Source organism: Amblyomma americanum, chromosome 1 (genome assembly GCF_052857255.1).
Source record: "Amblyomma americanum isolate KBUSLIRL-KWMA chromosome 1, ASM5285725v1, whole genome shotgun sequence".
In the NCBI taxonomy this organism is placed as follows: domain Eukaryota; kingdom Metazoa; phylum Arthropoda; class Arachnida; order Ixodida; family Ixodidae; genus Amblyomma; species Amblyomma americanum.
In genome coordinates, this window is record NC_135497.1 from 217639225 (window position 1) to 217660607 (window position 21383).

The 21383-nt window shown below is 44.8% G+C and overlaps 1 protein-coding gene across 1 annotated transcript in view; it reads right to left on the reverse strand.

The window, feature by feature from the left end:
- Positions 1-20539, reverse strand: part of LOC144115742 (cytochrome P450 4V2-like) — a 35159-nt gene extending 14620 nt beyond the window's left edge. Inside the window, exons 1-4 of the mRNA XM_077650236.1 lie at positions 20025-20539; positions 14330-14442; positions 14153-14238; positions 13178-13365 (exon numbers count right to left, since the gene is read on the reverse strand). Coding sequence (XP_077506362.1) covers positions 13178-13365; positions 14153-14238; positions 14330-14442; positions 20025-20265 — 628 coding nt within the window. The 5' untranslated portion in view covers positions 20266-20539. The remainder of the gene's footprint in view (positions 1-13177; positions 13366-14152; positions 14239-14329; positions 14443-20024) is intronic.
- Between the last annotated feature and the right edge of the window lie 844 nt (positions 20540-21383).

Consider the following 21383-nt stretch of genomic DNA (forward strand, 5'->3'; position numbering starts at 1 on the left):
GAAGGCAATTCACCGTCCATGGCGCAAGCATCTCCTTAGCATGAAGCCATGCCTTCACAAGCACTGGGGACATGTGCAGTTTAAAGAAGGATGCTTTTGCTGCAGAATAAATGCACATTCGCCTAACACGTTTTAAAACACTGGTGTCAAGGAACTCCAGAAAATGCTGCCGACACAACGGTACAGGAAACAAATACTCTGTAAGTGCCTGAGTCATCTGCATTCTGAAGAGACTATACAGGTAGTTTAAAGAAAAGCGCACAGTGAGGAAATTGAAGGTGTCAGCAACTACCTTACAGAATTCCCATATATGCCCCTCACGGTTGTGTCCAGTCGGTGCGAATAAGAAATGCAAATGAGCACTGAGACGCCTGATAAGCACAGCTACTAAAAAAGGGTGGTTTGCCGATTTGAAAGAGAAAAAAACGCAAAACAAGCTGATGCACGAACAATTGAACAAAGCCTATTCCACCAAACTCTAGACAAAGAAGTAGGCTATCGCGATGCGTGGGTGCCTATTGGGAACGCCATACAAAGGTAGAAAATATTCTGCGCAACAGCTGCACTATGCCTCGTTTTAGACTGTAACACACTCTTGCGCTGTGCATTGCACGTCGTCGTCTTTATAAATTTCCATCTGTGCGGAAGTCAAGAAAAGAAAGGAAAGGAAACGCGGTGTCACTCGCGCTTTCAGGTACGGGGCATTAATGTCCAGCTGCAAAAACCTCGTTTCGCGCAATACATTATTTTTTTGCAAAGATAAACCATCAGCATTTTTTTTTTCACGATGACAGCCGTTATAGTCGTGAGAAGGCAGGATGGAAAATACAGACCTGAATAAGGGGTAGAAGAGCAGAGCAATTGGAGGAGTTGCAGCTATTAGAGCTAAAATAAACGCGTCTCAGCTTGCTAATCTTTTAGGTACTTTTGTCTATATTTCAGAGTATAACAGCGCAAAAAACAAGGACAAACAAAAAACCAGACAACACGAGCGCTGACTTTCTCCTAAATGTTATTACACACTTGCATACATTTATACCTTTCCTGCCAACACAATGTTAAAAAAGCGGACTTATTAACACTGACCAAGACCACAACTCCGCAAAGGCACTCTCCAAAAATTATATTACCTTGTCAAGTAATAATGACGGTTTAACGATCGACACACGAAGAACCAACCTTACCAATATTTGTAGGCAGTGTCGATAAGTTCGATTTTTTTTACTTTGTCTTGGCAGGAATGGTGTGCAAGTTTGTAATAAAGTTCAGATGAAAGTCAGCGCTCGTGTTGCCTGGTTTTTCTTTTCTCCTCGTTCTCTACGCTGTTATGCTATGGATCGCAACCAACTTTCCCAGCTTTCTGTGCTTCTCTACATTTCTTGGAGTCGTAATCAGGGCGTGGCGAGCTTGACAGAGTTACATCGACGCCTGCGGTGATAAGGCTGGCTGCGGCGACCATTTGCGTAGTGTGACGTTAGGTGTGCAGCCGCACCCTTATTTGAGCAGCAGCCTGCCCAGCAGCAGAGAGCTAGCTTTCTGGACGTCAGTTTTAATTGTAAGGCAAGTGTGGAAATATTGTAAGATGCTGTCGTGAACGTACTGATGGGAGTGGCCTAATCCTCCTTATTGTAGAAAAATCTAGCTTTTAAAGTTCATTCTGTGCTCGCAGTTAGTACTTAAGACTGTCGTAGAAAATATATGGGTTGCGTTTCTGAAACTAAAAAAAAGCAGAAACATCCAGAGGAGGGACCGGCGGAAATGTAGGTTGTTACCGTGCAGACCTATGACATGCGAAAAATCGTGTTCATAAACAACTTATGCGTGAAAAATGAGCTTGTCCAGAATTTCTAGGTATGGTTGATGCGGAACAAATAAGTCGCTCTAAACGCATGCGGGTCGAAGCTAATCATCTTTGTCAGGCCAGAAAAACAGAAGAGGTTTAAGTGTGCTTGCAGCGAACAATAGAGAGTTTTAAATTCGGGGGACCCTATCGATTAGAGGGATAGTGAAACAGCAGGACTCCATTGCGCATGCGTTGGACACCAACGCTCATTCGGTCTTTGGGTTTCCGAGTGACGCTAACACAAAACCAGCGAAATAACGCTGTCCCCTAAGGCCGGATAAGGCCGGGAAACATGGCGGGGTCTGGCAAAGCGGGGCCACTCATCTCACCACCAATTCGTCGTTGCCGCTTCAATGTGTCTCACGTTCGCAACAAAGATGGGGGACGAAAATTTTTATTCGTCTCAAGATGGCCGCACCACAAAATTCCTGCGATAAAATACCGTAAATTTTATGATTGCTTCTCCATTTGGTCAGCTCCAAGGCTTAGAGAGTTGAAGTTCTTTGGTCGCCGTGGAGGTAGTCAGAAAGCGCAGCATGTTCGAAGAGATTGGTGTTGCTTACGTAAAAAAAATTGGGAGACGCTTAAGCTCGGCCTTAAGAGGGAAACGCGAGAGCGCCGACTATTTGTACGATCCACATGTCGGGATCACTCCGCACTTTGCACTGCTGTTTTGCATTGCTGTGTCATCGGCACATCTGGCGACGATATTAGACTCATGGTAAGCTCGGCTCAAGCTTCGAGATTACAACGTGCCGTGTCATCTACATCACGGTACGTACCTACGGCGCCAGGGTTTGCCCTTAGCAGCTGAAAAATGGGCTGCGGTCGCATTCACGCGCAAGTCTGTCTGCCGCTACCCGGTAACACTTCAAGGGGTTGCAATACCATACGTCTCCCACCACAGATTTTTGGGCATTATCATTGACCGCAATCTGTCATGGTCGAGGAATATAAATGTGCTAAAGAAAAGACTCGCTCTTTTTTGCATGTCCTTCGCTTCATAGCAGGCATTAAATGGGGCCCAACGGAGCGCTCCTTGCTAAGACTTTAATCTCTTTATAGGCTACATTCGTTACAGCCTTCCTGTACTCTCTACTATGAGCATTTCCTGCTTGCGGACATTATAGAGTGTTCAAGCACAGGCGCTCAAGATATGCCTCGGATTACCACGTTGTGCCTCGAACAAAGGCACGATTGAGGAATCTCGTGAGTGCCCAATACCGATCTACCTGTCACACGAACCAATTCGTGTATATTTACGCGCGCTTAAACGGCACCGCGGTCACCCGCTGACGAATATTTTTGATGAGCGACCGGACAGCAGTTTTGCACGTGCACTGCGCTTCCAACAATCCGAATTGCCATCAGACTATGCCTTGCCGCGTCATCCCTTGCAGCCACCATGGGTGATGGCTCAGCCTTCAGTATGCCTGCATGTCCTTGGCATACTAAAGAAATCTGCGATGCCGGTCAGCGGACTGAAGCAACTTGCTCTTTCCTACATCTGTTTAGAGTACCAAAACTGTGTGCACGCATACACGGATGGATCTGCGTCACCAAAGGCATCAACAGCAGCTTTGGTAATCCCCGCTCAGCAGACGACACGGAGATTCATTTTAGGCCACAATTCTACTTCAACCGCTGCAGAGCTTGCGGGCCTTCGGGAATCGATTCACCACATCTGCGGAGAACCGCCTCTAGAGCGGTGCATTTGTACTGACTCTAAGCCTGCCCGACAAATTTTGGGATGCTTCGTAAGCCACACCACCTACCAAGCTCCTCTGGCTCTTGATATCATTAGACTCCTGTCATTTTCTCAGGAAAAAGGCCACCGTATAATGTTCCAGTGGACCCCTGGACACTGCGTACTCGATGGAAATGAGACCAAAACTGATATTTGGGCGAGTTGGTAAACATTCATGGTGGGTGAACAGCGCTTGCCTTTGTCCCGCCTTTGTTGCGCTGTTCGCCCACCAGGAAATCAGGGCGCCGACGATGAAGCAAGGAGCGCCTTCAGCAGTGGCCTGCACACAGCTGTGCCGTTCTCTAGACCGGACACCGCTTGTCTCCTTTCGGGGGATCTATGAGGGGTGTGACGGCTAGATACTGGCCCTGCTAGACACTCGCACGTCCGCCTTAAACGGCTAGATCCGGCGATGACCTTTTCTGTTCCTCGCGGAATACCACGCCCTATTGCATGAATAATCCATAGATTACGCTTAAACGTCACCTTCACGCGCATGTACTTGAACTTAATTGGACAAGCGGACTCCCCGGACTGTAACACATGTGGCGTGCTAGAGACTATAGATCATGTTTTAGTGGCGTGACCAGCACAACCCTCTCCTGCCTGGGCAGCAGTGCTGCCTGCAGTATTTGGAAATAAATAAATAAATAAATAAATAAATAAATAAATAAATAAATAAATAAATAAATCAATAAATAAATAAATAAATAAATAAATAAATAAATAAATAAATAAATAAATAAATAAATAAATAAATAAATATGCACGAGAAAGACTCATGCTCCCATCTGCTTTGAAGTCTATGGACACAAGCCCCTCTCGGAGGATTTGATCCTCGGCGCTTGGCCAGATAGTTCGAAAACTGTGCTGGCAACGCGAGCGCTCTCACGTTTTTTAAGCGACACGGGCCTTGCCTCGCGTTTGTGATGTTAGAAAGTGTGCCTTGCTTTCTTGCTTTTTTGTATTTTTTTCATCTGCCTCCTCCCATCATCATCATCCCCCATCGAGACCCTCTTTTTTTCTCCTGTTACCGTTTCCCAGTGCACAGTAGCAGGGCAGATATTTAATTATATTTTCGGCCAACCTCTCTGCCTTTCACGTCAATAAACCCCTTCTCTATCTATGTTCAAGGTTAAGCTGATCTGATATGCTCACGCCGCAGATGTAAGTTGATGAAGACGACGATGTGCAACGCACAGCGCGAGAGTGTGTTGCAGTTTAACACAGAGCGTGATCGGCTGCTGCCATTTCTTGTTTGCGGTCTTAGAGCATGAAAATATTGGTGATGTTTTTCTTAGGGGCATAAGACTGTGCTATAAGAAGTCCTATACAAGGATAATTGTTAACCAAGAGCCGACCAAACCTATTCTATTGAAATTATCTGTTTGCCAAGACTGTCCATTATCACCTTTGTTGTTTGCGCTATATCTTGAATCCCTTGGCCTCAGCATTGTTAACAGCGAAGCTATCCGTGGCTTCTCCCTGACGCAATGTGAAATTAAGATTTTAGCCTATGCAGATGATGTCGCCCTCTTTTGTTCTGACAAAAAGAGTGTGCTTGAGGCATTACATTTGACTGCACAGTTTTGCGAGGTATCAGGTGCGGCTCTTAATTTATATAAATCCAATGGGTTTTGGTTGGGTCATTGGGGTACAATGCCAAGTCATGTTGGTGGCAGAAACTGGGACTGCAGGACCCCTCAGTACCTAGGGGTTCCTCTTCAGAAAATTCATAGCATTGCAGCCTTCTGGGGTTCTCAGATAATGTCCATGAGGCGACAAACCCAGGCTTGGATGGGTAGGGACATGTCAGTGTTTGCTTGGGGTTAAGTCTGCAACATTTTTTTATTCGCAAATCTTGTCTATGTGCTGCAGGTTCTCCAATTTGCGAGAAAGAAAATGCAGCTGAGGCACACAATATTTGCTACCTACGTGTTCCCAATGGGAACCCATGCGTCGCGATAACCTAATTCTTTCTTTAGAGTCTGGTGCAATAGGCCTTGTTCACTTATTCGTGCATCAGCTTCTATCGCGTTTTTTTCTTTTTCAAATCGTCAAACCACCCTTATTTAGTAGTTATGCTTATTAGGTGTCTCAGTGCTCATTTGCCTTTCCTTTTCGCACCGACGGGACACACTCGGAGGGGCCTTTATGGGGATTCCTTAAGGAAGTTGCTGCCACCTTCAATTTACTCACTGTGCGCTTTTCTTTAGACTACGTGTAGAGTTTTTCCAGAAGGCACATGGCTCAGGCACTTGCAGAGTATTTGTTTCGTGTACCGTTGTATCGGCAACCTGTTTTGGAGTTCCTTGAGACCAGTGTTTTAAAACGTGTTAAGCGAATGTGCATTTCTTCTGCTGCAAAAACATTCTTCGTTAAACTGCACCCCTCCACGCAGCCTGTCAAGGCATCGCTTTATGCTAAGGATATGCTTGCGCCATGAACAGTGAATTGCCGCCTGTGCAATACACCAGAGACAATTGACCATTGTTTTATTCTGTGCATTGATGCTATGTTCTTGTTGGACGTATTACCACGAACAATTAAGAAGGACATTGACATCACACCCTCCAGTATCCGTTTTTTGCCTGTGGAGAAAACTCTGTCGTGCCATATGATCTCTTTATGTTGCTGGGACTATTTACTCTCTGGAAAAGCCGCATGATGGTCCGCCACGCCTAATCACCACGGTCGTCGAAATCTTCGTTTCGTGAGCAATGCGCTTTGGTGCGGGGAGTATATGGTGCCCTGGAAGAGCCGCCTAGCTGGCTACCCTATCTGGACGCAGGTGTGTGCCTCCCAGACTTTTGATGTTTTGGAAGGTGGGATCGTGCAGGGGTTTGGTGGCCTGGTGTTTTTTGGCGTAAGCATGCTTAGATTTTTCTTTTCCGCACTATTTCCATGCAATAAATAAAAAAAACTGCTGCGATAGCATAGTCCTCTCTTGCAGTGCCCAGTGAAGCTTATCTGTTCGCGCCGCAACTGGTTAGAATCCCAATCACTGCAGTATTTATTTTGTTTTTATTTATTCAAGTTGAAGGTCGAGGCTTTAGCGGCGGCCTGGCTTTTGCAGCTTTGGTCGTGAATTAGGGCTTTCGTTAAAAAATATAACTGGGACGTTTGCAATTTAGGGCCTGACTTTCCAGCCGAAATGGCGCTGCAGGCAACTAAAGTTATCGAGGCCAAGTACACGCCGCAAGGCTGTCGAATGCAGCGCGGTAAGGGGCCCTGATAAAATTGGGGCCTCCAAGTAAAACACTCTTTAATAAAAGAAATCAGTAGCTGCGGAGAGAACGAAGTGAGATGCGTATGTCCAAACGAAGAGCCAGAAAATCGAGCGGACTCAGTGTTGGTAACGCTGAAATGAAAAGTTCCTCAAAGAGCCGCACAAGGCGAGACAGTGAGTTTGGGAAGTATCTCCGCAGCGTCGATTGCCTTGAGTTAGCAACACACTTCACACAATCCTCGTTATGTGTCTGAAGGAAGCCAAGAGCCAGCGAAACCCAGGAAAGCTTAGGGGACTGTAATATTCTTTTTTGGTGTTCATCATTAGGAAATAAATGGTGCAATCATTGTATGGCTAGAATATTATTGATTGCAAATTAGAAGAAAAAAACAATCCCTTGCCACCGGTAGGATTCGAACTCATGACCTCCTAATTTCGCGTACGGTGCTCTACTAACTAAGCTACGGTGGCGGCTGTCCTGTCTTCTACTTTGGGGGTATTGATGTTGTGTGAATGGTAACCTTGAGGGTGGTCACCATGCTCACCTTCGTCCATAGCGACGGACGTCGCTACGTTCTGTATTACCGCGAGTATCGCGTAGAACTGTGAAACACGATCGAACGGTGACAGCCGAAGCTGTGCGAGAACCATCTTATGATATCTACGGAATCAATGCTACCAGAGCCGAGACCCTCGTTAAGGTAGTGAAAAGACAAGGGTGGGGAAATGAGGTAATCTTTATTGTATCGATATGTAGAGGGCTAGGCTGTGGTCGTATGGCCATTTTGGCTAGACCCACGGGGTATAAAAGGTAGCGTAAGGCAGTAAAGATGGTTTTTTTCCGTTTCAGTCTCAATTTCAGCGTCCTGTAATTCGAAGCAGTTATGTCATTCATGTCAAGAAAGGCAACATCCACCGAAACCTGCGTTATGAATTTTGGATTCCATTCAGGGATGAATTCGAGCTATGTGTTGATCTGTAATCTGTGTGTTGCGCAGGCTCCAAGCAGAATTTGCAGTGCCTCGGCTGTCACCTCTGTTCACTTGCAGGGTGCGGGCAAAAAAACGCGAAAGCTCATTTTTTGGTTTACTGCCGCGAATTTGGCGTTTGCACAAACTGTATCCCTTACAAAAATGCTAGCTGAGATCGTGTTCAAGTTCTTATCAGTGGACTCAACATGCTCTCTTGAATGCTTGCGTTGGTCAATTATTGAGGCAGCATAGAATGTCAACGAAAAAGTGGCCACCGTGCTAGAGTTGAGTATCCTCAACACAACTTCTGCATTGCTTTCATGTTGAATTCATGTTCAAATTACTGGGGTGATTCAGCAAACCATTCTGAATCTCGGCTGTGGTAAAAAAAAAATTCCTAGGAATACATTCGTATTGCAAGCTATGGACCAACTACCGATGCAATTTTAGGCGGTATTTCACATTTATTGCTCCAATCTCACGTTAACGTGGCACTGACAGCCCCAGTCATGTAGTGCTCCACACATACACACAAACTGACATGTGTGTGTGTATGTGCGTGTGTGTGCGTGTCTGTACATAAACACATACACTCGCGCCTATACAACCATCAGATAAAGAGCATCGAACAGTGCTGCACACGAGGCTATAACATGAACTGACGAAGAGTTCACAGCATCTTCATCTTAAGCGCCATCTCAGATTCACGCTTATATACACCTACACAGGGATGCCCGTATCTGCGCAGGTAGTGGCCTGGCGATGAGCAAATTGATATCAGTTATTACTGTTACTATTTATTTATTTTACATGTAGTAGAAGTAATCGACTTCGCATACGATGTTTTGTTGAAGACCTTGATTCATTCATAAACAACAGAAAAAAGGAACTAAATAAGCGCCCTTTTCATGAGCGCACGTACAAATCCTCCGAAGGAGGTATGCCTTAAAGAGCATAATGCACCACTGGCACTTTTTTCTGCTCAAGAAAAGAGTTTGAATGGTTTACTGGAGTCTTAAAAGTTGCTGCATGAGTTCCTAATATGCATATTTGATAAGGTTCTGTTTACACGACGCATGTCAAAGTTAGTCCCGATTTCATTTAGCTAGGCTCAAACACGACGGCAACGATTCAACATGATTCAGCATAAATTCAGCAGAAATTACTCAACAATTATTATGTTGACTATGTTAAACAATAATTTAGTTTAAATCGACATGGCTATGGTCAACAGCTTGCTGGCTCTGTTCACTTGCTATTGTGATGCAGGAGGTGCTAAGAGAAATCGTGCAAGTAGAGCATGCGTGATCTGCTTGATTTCTCTTGCGACCATAGAAGACATCATTGTTTTTCACATACTTATCATCATCATCAACCAACGCCTGATAGTTTTCTGCTCCCAGAGCCTCCATAAGAAAAGCCGAAAACAGAATTAAAGCTACAGTGAAACGTTCTTGCGAGCTAGTTGGTTCATTTCGAGTAAATGTGTGACTGGGCGAGTAAAACATGGAAAAGAGGCAAGGAAGCGAACACTACTCCAGCCCACGCGTGATGTTGTAATTATTTCTTTGACTCTTCTCCTGGTCCTATTCGCGCAGTCTTAGCGTAAATAAAATTAAAGTATTCAAGGCTTGCCATTACAATGTATGAATAGCAGTTAGCTAGAAAAATATTGACGGGGGGCTTCCACAGGATTTCGGAAACCGAGAACTACATATGCAAGAAACAAGATATGATCTCTATTGGATAAACACGCTTATTATGAACAGTTAGATGATATAACAAGTTAGCACAAAAAATTATCATGTTCCACAGTGCTTATAACTATCACAGCATATTCAATTTTCGCGTAACATGTCATTTATGTGAGATCGTACCCTAATCTACCGAAATATGCAATGCAGAGGACTACTTGCCCCATCGAATACTTTCTGAAAGGAGTCCATTTCCATTTTTCAGCTAATGCACCTGTGGGCTTAATTTACGATTTGTATTCTGTGTAAAAGCCTTTATAGCTCAAAAGAAACTTAAATTTTCAGGTATAGACTATGATGAGTATAACCAACCATAATTTTATTTAGGATATGTTGAGTAGGCTCAACATACATTTGGTTCATGTTGTTTTCCAGTTGATTCAACAAGAGGTCAACAAGGCGTCAACTGGAGCTGAAAACCCATTTTTGAAAGGAATAAGTTTTGTACATATTTTGCACAATGATGGAAAAAAATTTTCAAGCCTTCTCCTTCAAGGCTATTAAAGTTATTGACAGTAGAATTAACTATTTTTCACAGTAAATGCGTAATTATTCTTTCAAAGCTAGCGGTCTTTTAACGACGACCTGACAAGATCCTAATTGATAAGTCATCAAGTACACAATTCGCCGGATCATGATGAAGAAGCGGCAAGAAAGCGACGACGGATTTCATCACATTCGAGGATCAGACGTCGAGGGGTTTCTATTCTCTTTGTCCGCCGTCATCTTCGCGCCGACAGAGCGTAACTGGCACAAGATCGCCACGCTTAAGCACCTAAGGGTTTTTGTTGTGTGAACTAAAAAGAAATGCATGATACAGAAGGAACGCGCCACGTGCTCTGTGTCATCAGTCCGTGGCTAATGGGCGCGGCAGAGGTGGCGCACGTACTACATTGACGGGAACTGCAGCTGTCATTATCTTAACTGACCTCCTTTCATGCGATGGGAGATTCTTCAAGTGAGCCTAAGCCTGCAACGAAGGTTAAAACGTCTAGGTGTGTCCTGGAGGATACCGAGGCGTCATTTGAAGAAAATACAGGACATTTGTCTACGCAGGATAACAAAGTTCACCTCTTTTTTGGGCCCACCCTGTGCCATGCACCTCGACGTCTTTGCAAAGTTAGATTTTTTTTGTTAGTACTGAATAACTTTTTCTTTCTTTTCTGCCCCTTAATTAGAATCACACTTTACTCGCTTTCGCCCAGAGTCAGAATTACTAGAGCAAAGGAAAGGGCAAGTAAATAGCCTGATGACTGCGCTGAACGTGGATCGCTTTTTTTTAAAAAATAAGCGCGGCCTAGCGGTTTTCAGTGAACGATTCCTGGTTTAAAATTAGGCTTTCAATTTAGATTATTGTGGGATTTGTCTGGAGCAAATTCTTGTTTAGGAGCTAGAAAAAAATTTTAGAACAGCTTTCGTTAACCCGTTTTTCTGATAAACATGCCGAAGTGTGTGAAGTTGTTCGCAAGGCCCTAAAAAAAACGGATTATCATAGGAAAAATTGAGCATTTAGAGCCGCCTCGAAAATAGAAACGACACATTGTCATGAATAACGCATGTTTGAGTGAGTTGGTTCTAGACATTAAAAATTTCACTCAGCAGAGAAAGAGCAACAATAGCCGACTTTCTCGGCGCTTTCGTATATCCGTCGTAAAGGAGCTCCGTTGTACGCATATGTGTGTGTGTGTGTGTGTGTGTGTGTGTGTGTGTGTGTGTGTGTGTGTGTGTGTGTGTGTGTGTGTGTGTGTGTGTGTGTGTGTGTGTGTGTGTGTGTGTGTGTGTGTGTGTGTGTGTGTGTGTGTGTGTGTGTGTGTGTGTGTGTGTGTGTGTGTGTGTGTGTGTGTGTGTGTGTGTGTGTGTGTGTGTGTGTGTGTGTGTGTGTGTGTGTGTGTGTGTGTGTGTGTGTGTGTGTGTGTGTGTGTGTGTGTGTGTGTGTGTGTGTGTGTGTGTGTGTGTGTGTGTGTGTGTGTGTGTGTGTGTGTGTGTGTGTGTGTGTGTGTGTGTGTGTGTGTGTGTGTGTGTGTGTGTGTGTGTGTGTGTGTGTGTGTGTGTGTGTGTGTGTGTGTGTGTGTGTGTGTGTGTGTGTGTGTGTGTGTGTGTGTGTGTGTGTGTGTGTGTGTGTGTGTGTGTGTGTGTGTGTGTGTGTGTGTGTGTGTGTGTGTGTGTGTGTGTGTGTGTGTGTGTGTGTGTGTGTGTGTGTGTGTGTGTGTGTGTGTGTGTGTGTGTGTGTGTGTGTGTGTGTGTGTGTGTGTGTGTGTGTGTGTGTGTGTGTGTGTGTGTGTGTGTGTGTGTGTGTGTGTGTGTGTGTGTGTGTGTGTGTGTGTGTGTGTGTGTGTGTGTGTGTGTGTGTGTGTGTGTGTGTGTGTGTGTGTGTGTGTGTGTGTGTGTGTGTGTGTGTGTGTGTGTGTGTGTGTGTGTGTGTGTGTGTGTGTGTGTGTGTGTGTGTGTGTGTGTGTGTGTGTGTGTGTGTGTGTGTGTGTGTGTGTGTGTGTGTGTGTGTGTGTGTGTGTGTGTGTGTGTGTGTGTGTGTGTGTGTGTGTGTGTGTGTGTGTGTGTGTGTGTGTGTGTGTGTGTGTGTGTGTGTGTGTGTGTGTGTGTGTGTGTGTGTGTGTGTGTGTGTGTGTGTGTGTGTGTGTGTGTGTGTGTGTGTGTGTGTGTGTGTGTGTGTGTGTGTGTGTGTGTGTGTGTGTGTGTGTGTGTGTGTGTGTGTGTGTGTGTGTGTGTGTGTGTGTGTGTGTGTGTGTGTGTGTGTGTGTGTGTGTGTGTGTGTGTGTGTGTGTGTGTGTGTGTGTGTGTGTGTGTGTGTGTGTGTGTGTGTGTGTGTGTGTGTGTGTGTGTGTGTGTGTGTGTGTGTGTGTGTGTGTGTGTGTGTGTGTGTGTGTGTGTGTGTGTGTGTGTGTGTGTGTGTGTGTGTGTGTGTGTGTGTGTGTGTGTGTGTGTGTGTGTGTGTGTGTGTGTGTGTGTGTGTGTGTGTGTGTGTGTGTGTGTGTGTGTGTGTGTGTGTGTGTGTGTGTGTGTGTGTGTGTGTGTGTGTGTGTGTGTGTGTGTGTGTGTGTGTGTGTGTGTGTGTGTGTGTGTGTGTGTGTGTGTGTGTGTGTGTGTGTGTGTGTGTGTGTGTGTGTGTGTGTGTTGCCAATTGCCTATTTGCCCTGTCCTTTGTCGTGCTAAATGTTGAGAAAAAATTAAACCTGATGATATGGCGATGCGCCTATAAATTATGTGTATCTTCCAATAAAGGAACCAGTTGTCAGCAGCGCGTCGTCCTGTCCACCACTCTTGTGTCCGTTTTATGTTGCGCTTTCTTATTCTCAAGATCATGCACCAACTAGACAGTTAAATACGTTTATCATTTACCGTAACGTGTCACCGTCAGTTCAAATTTTTTAAATGCTCCCCACGCGATAATTATGCATCTGACACACCCAGAAGAACAAGCCTACCTAAGAATGTGGCAAGCATGCAGAATAGGCTGTGTTAAATAAACGGCACAAACACGCAGATAAAAAAAAGGAGAGAATGTAGCGGCAAAAATTTTCGCATTTACTTGCTTAGCCCCAAAGTTTTCTCAGGATAGCATTGTGAACTTGTGATCAGCTCAGCGACTCAAAAAAACTGTGTTCATGCAATTCTCACCGAAAAGTATGCCAAACGCTGCAAGGCGCATGATGGGCAGCACGTCAAAAAACTCTGTTCCCACGGCGTCCAGTTTGCACAACATTTCTCGAGCTCTGCGGTTCATAATCGGTGCGTAGTCATCCATCACTCGAAAATGAAAGGCTGGGGTTATCAGCTTGCGACGGCTTCGCCACAGGCTTTTATCGCTGCATTTCGAGAAACATACCCATCATCACCCTTACAGGCACGTAAACAAGAAAAAGGGTCTCGAATTTCACAGGCGAACCACGCAAAAAGAAAAACATGTTTGCGCCCTTATAATTCACGGTCCGGTTAGTGGAAGAGGAAGTAAAAAAATAATTAGTGAACAATCACAACATGAGATGAAGCATTCTTTGGGTCATGCACGCTTAACTTACAGACAAAGCAAACAGAGCAATAAAATTTACGCTTTCATTATTTCACTTTCAACTTAGTCTTTCATCTCACTTTTAAAGTGTCCCGAAAAGTAGTACCGCTCCCAGCACACTTGACCAGACCAGCGCGTTCCTTAATAACATAGCGACGTTTTACTCAAGCTCCCTTCTGGAGGCAGCTTTTCGTTTGTCTGCGTGGTTGCATTGTCAGTAATTCCCTGCTGCGTTAAAAAAAAAGACATTGATCCTGCTGGGCACCGCTAAATATTCCCGCTGCGCTCAACAGAAAATCGTCCACGCGCTTTAGGCAAGTCTGCTGCAGGTCGTACACCAGAAAAAAAAAGACACAACTGAATGTCCTCAATTTAGGCGCTCAACTATCTGTCTGCGTTTAGGCAGAAGAAAAAAAGACAGTTTATTCTGATCGCTATTTTTGTGACATAAGCGCAAAACGTGAGAAAAAAGACTTCCCGTTTCAAAACCTCACTACAGCTTGTAATATTCTGTTTCGAAGTCCGAAACGTCCATTTAGAGCAGGCGCATGTCAAGATGTGCCTTAGAGGCAGCAAGTACTTACATTATTAGGATTCCATTTCCTATCCAGGGTTTCATCATCTTGTACAAAAATGCTTTGTTCAAGTTCTGACTATTATTGAGGACCGGCTGTAAACGAGAAAACAAATATTCATTCTCACAACACCATCTTTAGAGAACAAAGATGCAAAAAAAATCGATTTTATAAGCTTGCACTTACTTCCAAGGCCTTGGGTGTAGCGGCAATCAAGAATGGTTGTGGGCCGTAGTACGCAACGGTGACTTCTTGGTCGTGTATAGTTTTAAACATTTCTTCGAAATAGTTGAATATTCCTGCGTTTCATGCATGAAAATAAGAATTATGTTGAGTCTATAATTTAGATTTTCGGGTGTTGTGCAAAACAGCGAGCGTACAGCTGTTCTTTCTCGAAAATAAAATTAAATATGCGGCTTCGTGAATGCGCAGTTTAAAAATGATTAACATCAGTAACAGTGACATGCTTACAATATAAAAAGCAAGATCACTTATGTGAATTTTCAGACACTGACTTACAGGAAAAGCATGAATAAAAAAAACTTTGTCCGAAACTTTAGGACTACAGGGCTCCAAAGTGAGTAAGCGTATTACATTTTTTAAGCGGATAATAACATTACTATGTATAGGTAGCGGCCAAATTGTGACACTGCAAAGTTGAAAATCTGCACGTATTTAGCTCTATTTTGACACTACCCACAGAGTAGCACAATCTTGATTGAAATATGTAAAATTAGCACGAATCCACTTTCATTCAATACCTTGAGTTGAATTTCGGAGCAGATAAAACTCTAATGGAAGGTTAAAATATTTATTGAAACTGCACTATAGGCTCATTTTGCCTTGCTTGCGCCTTATGACTTCTTGGTTTCAAATTTCATCTGTACGGTAAACAATATTGGCCTAGTGGTAACAGAAATGTATGAAATATCCCCATTGTCAGTACTTCTTCCTTGAAAGTTCACTTCAGTTGTAAGTACTTTATTGAATTTAAGAAGGCTGATGGCCGCGGGTTGGAGGTCTATGAGAGTTACTGATCTCTTCGCGCTTCGTAAAACTGCCTACAGTCATACTGGTTGATCCTAGTTACAATGAAGGGCATCTTGTACGTGAGAACAGGGCAGGGGAAGGGGGCCGGCACTTTGCGAACTCTATCTGGGGCCTTTTAATACAATGAGTGAGAATAGAGGTGGGGATCAAGCAAGAAGAAAGAAAGGGAATATGATTATGGGGCACTTAACGGAATTATGTGTTTCTTATTACGCATTAGGAGAAAGCAAACATTTCTGGTTGTTAGTTTGCATATGCCCAGTGCAAAACCTCTTCGTGGCAAACGTGCGCCTCAAAGCGCAGGTGCTACCCCTACAAAAATAGTCTATAGACAGTCTATAGACCTCTTGTAGATTCTATTCCCTTCCTATAGATTTTTCTTTTTGTCTATTCATAGTCTATATACTGTCTATAGACGAAAGTCTACTAAAGGTGCATGGCCATAAATCTATAGATTGTCTATAGACTGTCTATAGGATTTGTATTGCTATAGACTGCTATCGAGAGTTTGTCTATAGAGAGTCTATAGACTTTATGTAACATAGAAGTGTGTGGGCAGTCTATAGGCTGTCTAAATAAATTTTTTAAGGGTATGTACATGTTGGTACGAGCTCTATGTGGCTGTTGTAGTTACTGGACTCAAGGCCGCTTTTGAAAAAAAAAACCAAGACGTACCACTCTTTTTTTGCCTACTGGTTTGCCTTCGACGTCAGCTTAGTGTTTCTCAGAATTTTCGCTCGAAAATAAACGGTTGCAAACGCGACGCGGGTCTCCATTCGATTATTAAGGTAGTGGCTTTTGAGAAAAGGAAATGGCGCAGTAACTCTATCACTTCTCGGTGGCCACCTCGACCATGAAGTGAGGGAAGGGAAGAAGATGGGAGTGAAAGAGGTGCAATAGAGAAAGTTGCCGCAGTGGGTGTGTCCGGAATAATTTCGACCACCTGGGGATTTTTAGCCGCACTGACATCGTACAGCACACGGGCGCCTTTTGCGTTTCGCCTCCAACGAAACGAGGCTGCCGCTGTCGGGTTCGAACACGGGTACTCCGGCTCACTAGCCGAGCGCCTTAACCACTGAGCCACCGTGGTCGGTGCGATGATTAACGCCGCCCTGCTGCTTCAGACATACGATCAAGGTATGCGGCCGCGCCTCTTTAGTTTTGTATAGAGACGTAACGGCTTTCTGCCTTCTGATGGCGACGGCTGAAGCACGTAAACGTTGACTTCATCAAGTTGAGATCCCCCGCTTGTACTCACTACTTCGATTGCACGCTAAACGATACACTGTTTTCTCAGAACGAAAACCGCACGAAGTTAGTTTTGGACTTGCACATTTTGTCTTAGATTGTTTTTTTAATCGCAGCGGTTGCGCTCGACAGTTAGCAACTTGTAGTATGATAGCACGTGGCGGAAAGTTTCACTAATCATCAAGAACAAAACGTTCGTTTTTGTGTTATTTATTATTGTATTGTATTGGTGTACATGGCATCCAGCCACAGTGCTGCAGCATGAAGTCGAAACCACAAAATTTCCCCTTACTTCTCTCTGCTGGACACTCCCCCTCTGTGGTGCGCCACAATGCTCTTCAACTGAGCAACGACATTACGCGCTTGTTCGAAGCTCTAGCCACTTGTTTCTGGCGGTGCCCTTACATACCTCGAGCGGCTAATCAGTGCTTGTATAAATGGCAGTCTGGATTGGATGAGTGTTCTGTCAGGTTCGAAAACCTGATGCATGTCGCCGATATTGGCACAAATGCATTTATTTTATCTTCTAAAATAAAAAAATCAGCTTAGAAAGATAATTACAAGCCGATAAAACAAAAATCCTTAGTGAATCATGAAATACTGAAACGTGACATATAATTGAAATAACACACAAGAAGAGAGCTTTACTTCTCAAATAGAGGACATAAAAAGGAGGCACTCTTCATGCCCTCTTAGTGTAAAACTTTCAGTGCTGCATCTGTGCCTACGACTTTCCCCGCCATTGTAGTTTATAAGCGGAAGTTCTTTACACATGAATTCATAAAAAAACCTCGATTATCGTGGTAGCGGAGAGGTGAAAGTACAATAGAGGAAAAAATTGACGGCACGGTTACGCCGAGCTAACGCTAAATATAGCGACATGTGGAGGTGACCGAGACACCACCATCCTGCACGAGCAAGGTCTCCGTAGCTTTCCTCTCTCAAATGCGATATGAAGTACGGCGATAACAGAAATAGAGCTACAGGAGTGTTACAAGGAGCCCGAGGTCGGAAAAAAATCGCGTGCCGGTCACAACCGGGAACTTGCAGTGTGCTGCAAATCGCGAGGAAGATTGGCGCCGGCGTCAACCCCTCGCGGTGCGCGCCAACACCACAGGGCAAAAGATTCATCTTAAAGACCTTGCGGTGCGTGCCACTGAAAATGAGGCAAGATGCCGGCAATATCAAATCCCCACGGTGCAGGCCACCCAAGCCCTTCCAAGAAGGCGTATGTAAACGACGAAGGACCATAGAGGGCGTTTCGCAAACAATTCCGTGGCAACATTTTGATAAGAGTTGATCTGTGTGTGTGACTGCCTGCTTTTCTGCGACGACCTCACCGCATTAACATCGGCTTTTCATTCTACGGTCTAAGAGGCATTTCCGACTGCCGACCTCCCTACATTCAAGAGGTGCACAAGCCCCCACTTAATTTCGTGTTGCATTGCTGGAAACGTGGTATTAACCGGGCTGGCGCTAGCCTGCATGTGCCCTGCCGTGATACGCTGTGAGTGCGGGAACCTCTCCTTTGCTTGTCTTATGTCTCAGTAGCGCGGGATGGGAACCTCGCCGTGACCGAGATCTCGCGGTTCGGGGCACCAACAGCTGTCGCTGAAAAAGTGACAACAGCGCGCAACCCCATTGTGAACTCTTACCGCTTAAAAACCTTAGGTCATGAGGCTGTTACGAGGCTGTGTCAATGGAGTGCTTAGGCCACCATGGCGAGCTCTACCATCATACTTCACGTCTGCAATGCACGTCCACCGTACCCGCCCCCTTTTCGACTGCGTCATTAACGTTTTGTCGTTGCACCGGTGCCCGAGCAAACTTTTGTGGGTGCCTCAGTACTAAAGAGAGGTTACAGAACAAAATTGGACTTGTACTAGCAGAGTAGCTGAAATGCACCCATCCTTTACCCTAAATGCATATTAGTCGAGCGCTCCTTTACGCAAGAATTTTTTTTTACTTAGCTAAACATGGAACTTCAATTTTTACTTAGCTAAACTTAACTAAACAAAGCACGCGCCAGGGCTTCTTGGTTTCTTCCTAGACTCCGTTTGTATCGTGCTCTTCGTATTTTTTCTGTTCAGGTGCAATCGAAAGACTGACACTTTCTGTCATTGTCTAAATAGGCATAAAAGCTGAAAATCTCTATGGCCGCCACGTTTCGGTTGACGTATTTTCTTGTCTCAGATGCGGGAAAATATCAACAATATGCTTCCAGGACATAGATCGCAGCACTACAAAACCTAATTAAGCGTACCTGGACCTAACTGGGCATGTGCAACCGCTGCTGTGATGCAGCTGTGCACGTGAAGTGGTCCCGGCCTTCATTGCCTTAGAATGCAGCTTCCGAACGCGCATCACTTTTCGTTTTGCCTTGAGCAGTCGCAATACGAATTCGGACCTTCTGATACAGCTGGATGTACAATTGTCTGATTAGAGGCCATCAATCGGGCTTCATTGAAGTTGGCAACCTGTCCTTGGAGCAATTGGAGTTGAAGCAACTCGTCTGTCTTCAAACACTCTTAGAAAAAAAAAACGAGGAATATATAGATATCCGGGATATGTATATTGATGGTTGTCAAGCGTATAAAACGGCTATCTTCTAATTTTTCGAATGACGGTTGTAAGTATGCGCTATGAGTGTGTCTTTTCTTGTCTCCCCGTCCTCGTTTTTTAAGAAGGCAGTTCTCGAAGATAAATGAATCTCCTTATCGTACAACGAAATAAGAAAGAGACATTGACCGCATCGCAAACAGCGGGGCACCAGAATTACACACTAAAATCCTAAGGAATAACAACAGGCACTATGCAATGAACAAAGAGTGAGTTTTATCGTTATATAGGAAAATATAGCTTTTTCTATGCTTTTATAGGTTGGTGAAGATAGGGCTACAAACTGGTTACCTACAATTTATGCAGCTCAGTGGTATTAACTTTGAGCATTTCACGAACACAAATCACGATACTACACTGGCACATTTTCAGGCATGTAAAGAAATATTATAAGAGAACTGGCATTTCTGTACGTCATAGAACGAACAATTCCTTTTTATTTTGTAAGGTGGCAACTATGCACCTTGTTGGGATTATTGTGAACTTGTTAGGTTGGTTTTCATGCATTGCATGACTAGGCGCCTTTTCCCTTTTTTTTTAGTTTTACGACTTATCATGTGCATTTTAAACTCTTCACAAAGCAAACGGAGCGGTGAGAAATGCAGTACAACTGAAAGCAATTACTTTGTTCGCTATTTCGTACACTTAAGTGGCTGCAGATTTCTTCCCTATACGCCCAGTAGTGAGTGCTTGTTCTGGACCTCGTAGAAGGAAAATGTGCGAAGGCTGTTACTTGCTTCAAAACTGTTAACTGACTTCTACACTGCTTGATACGGAGAACTGGTGTATATAAAGTTACATACACTACCGCCGGTTTACACCGCCGACCGTAAAACCGGCGTGAGCGTTAATTTCCCCGACCACGACAGCAGTGTACTGCCAAGACTGCCAAGAGCAAGAAAACGCGTGAAGCTGCGATCTTAGCGTAGCTCCACGCGTTTTAAGGCTTCCTATGATTCCTTACTTGCGGTGATTTCCAGGTTGGGGTCCATTTTGGCGAGGCTCTGCCACATGTCGATGGCGAGAGAGAACGGCCACCGCTGCTTAGGGTGAGGCACGTTGCGCAGGCACCAGTACATGCGGATCCACCTGGCCAAGGCCATGACGACTTTTGCGAGTACTGCGGTGGCCAGCGCGAGGAGCACAAGCGCGGCCACGGGGCTGTAACCTGACGCCGAGGCCGCGATCTTCTCGTGCGCCGACATGGAGAAGCCGTCGCTTGTCGTTCCAGTCGAGACCGAAGCAGTTTGGCCAGTCGGTGTGTGCGTAGGCGTATAACTGTCGTTTTCGTGCCGCGCGAGCAGCCTTGCGGGTGTCTTACGTTCGGAGGAGACACCTTCTCCCCAGAACAAACAATGAACTTCGCTGTGGGTGCCGGTGAAGAGGGGAATGAGCAGAGACAATGGTGGCGGCGCGGTTACCTTATGGGTGCGAACAGGAAGGTGGCTCGGAAAATATGCGCGTCGCTGAGACGACGATTCAGGCCCCACGCTCGTGGCTTTTCGTCCCCCAGAGACGGCCCCTGCAGAGGACAGGGTCGCGCAGGCTCGCTCCACTGCACAGAAATAAAGAGTGCCGCTTTTTCACCTGGCCACGTCATCTTGCGCTCTGGTGTGGACACCTGCGATGTTTTCTCTCTTCCATGCTCACGTACCAGCGGCTCACAGAAGGCCAGGTGTGCGATTTTTAGTATATAGCACACATTTGTACTATGATGCGATTTAACTCGCTCTTTTTCAAACGTATCATAGAGCTTCTTATGATATAACAGCTTGACATGAATAGTGTAGTTAATCTTGGAGATAAATTATCATTTTCAATAAATTAAAATTGCTTTCGAGAAGATTGCTATTAATATCGTCGACTAGAATAATGCCTTTAAAGGCGCTAGGGGGGGTCATAGGAAAATGTGTTTTAGAAGTTTACCTCCTGGGTTTCATCCCCCTAGCTTAAATATGTTACATCGTACACCTTGTTGCTCTAACTTGTTGTGAAAAACACTGCGCCCGTTTCCAGTGGCAGCACCGTCAGCTGTTCTTGCACTGCAAAAGCCCTTTCTATTCGGCTGAAGTGCTCTAAGGGAAGGCACGGAAGCTAACCAGACAACCATATTTTAGTCTGGCTGGTTGCCTACCATGAGGAAGGAAAATAAACAGGCTATAAAATAGGGCGCAGAAAAAGCAGAACACAGGTGGAGGGCGGAGGGAGAAGGCTATGTCCAAACCATCAAAATAGTTCAGGGCTATCGACTTCCAATACCGAATTATCAGCCTTAATGAAAATACTCAATTACCTCTTTCGATTACCTCGAGGCGTCACTGGT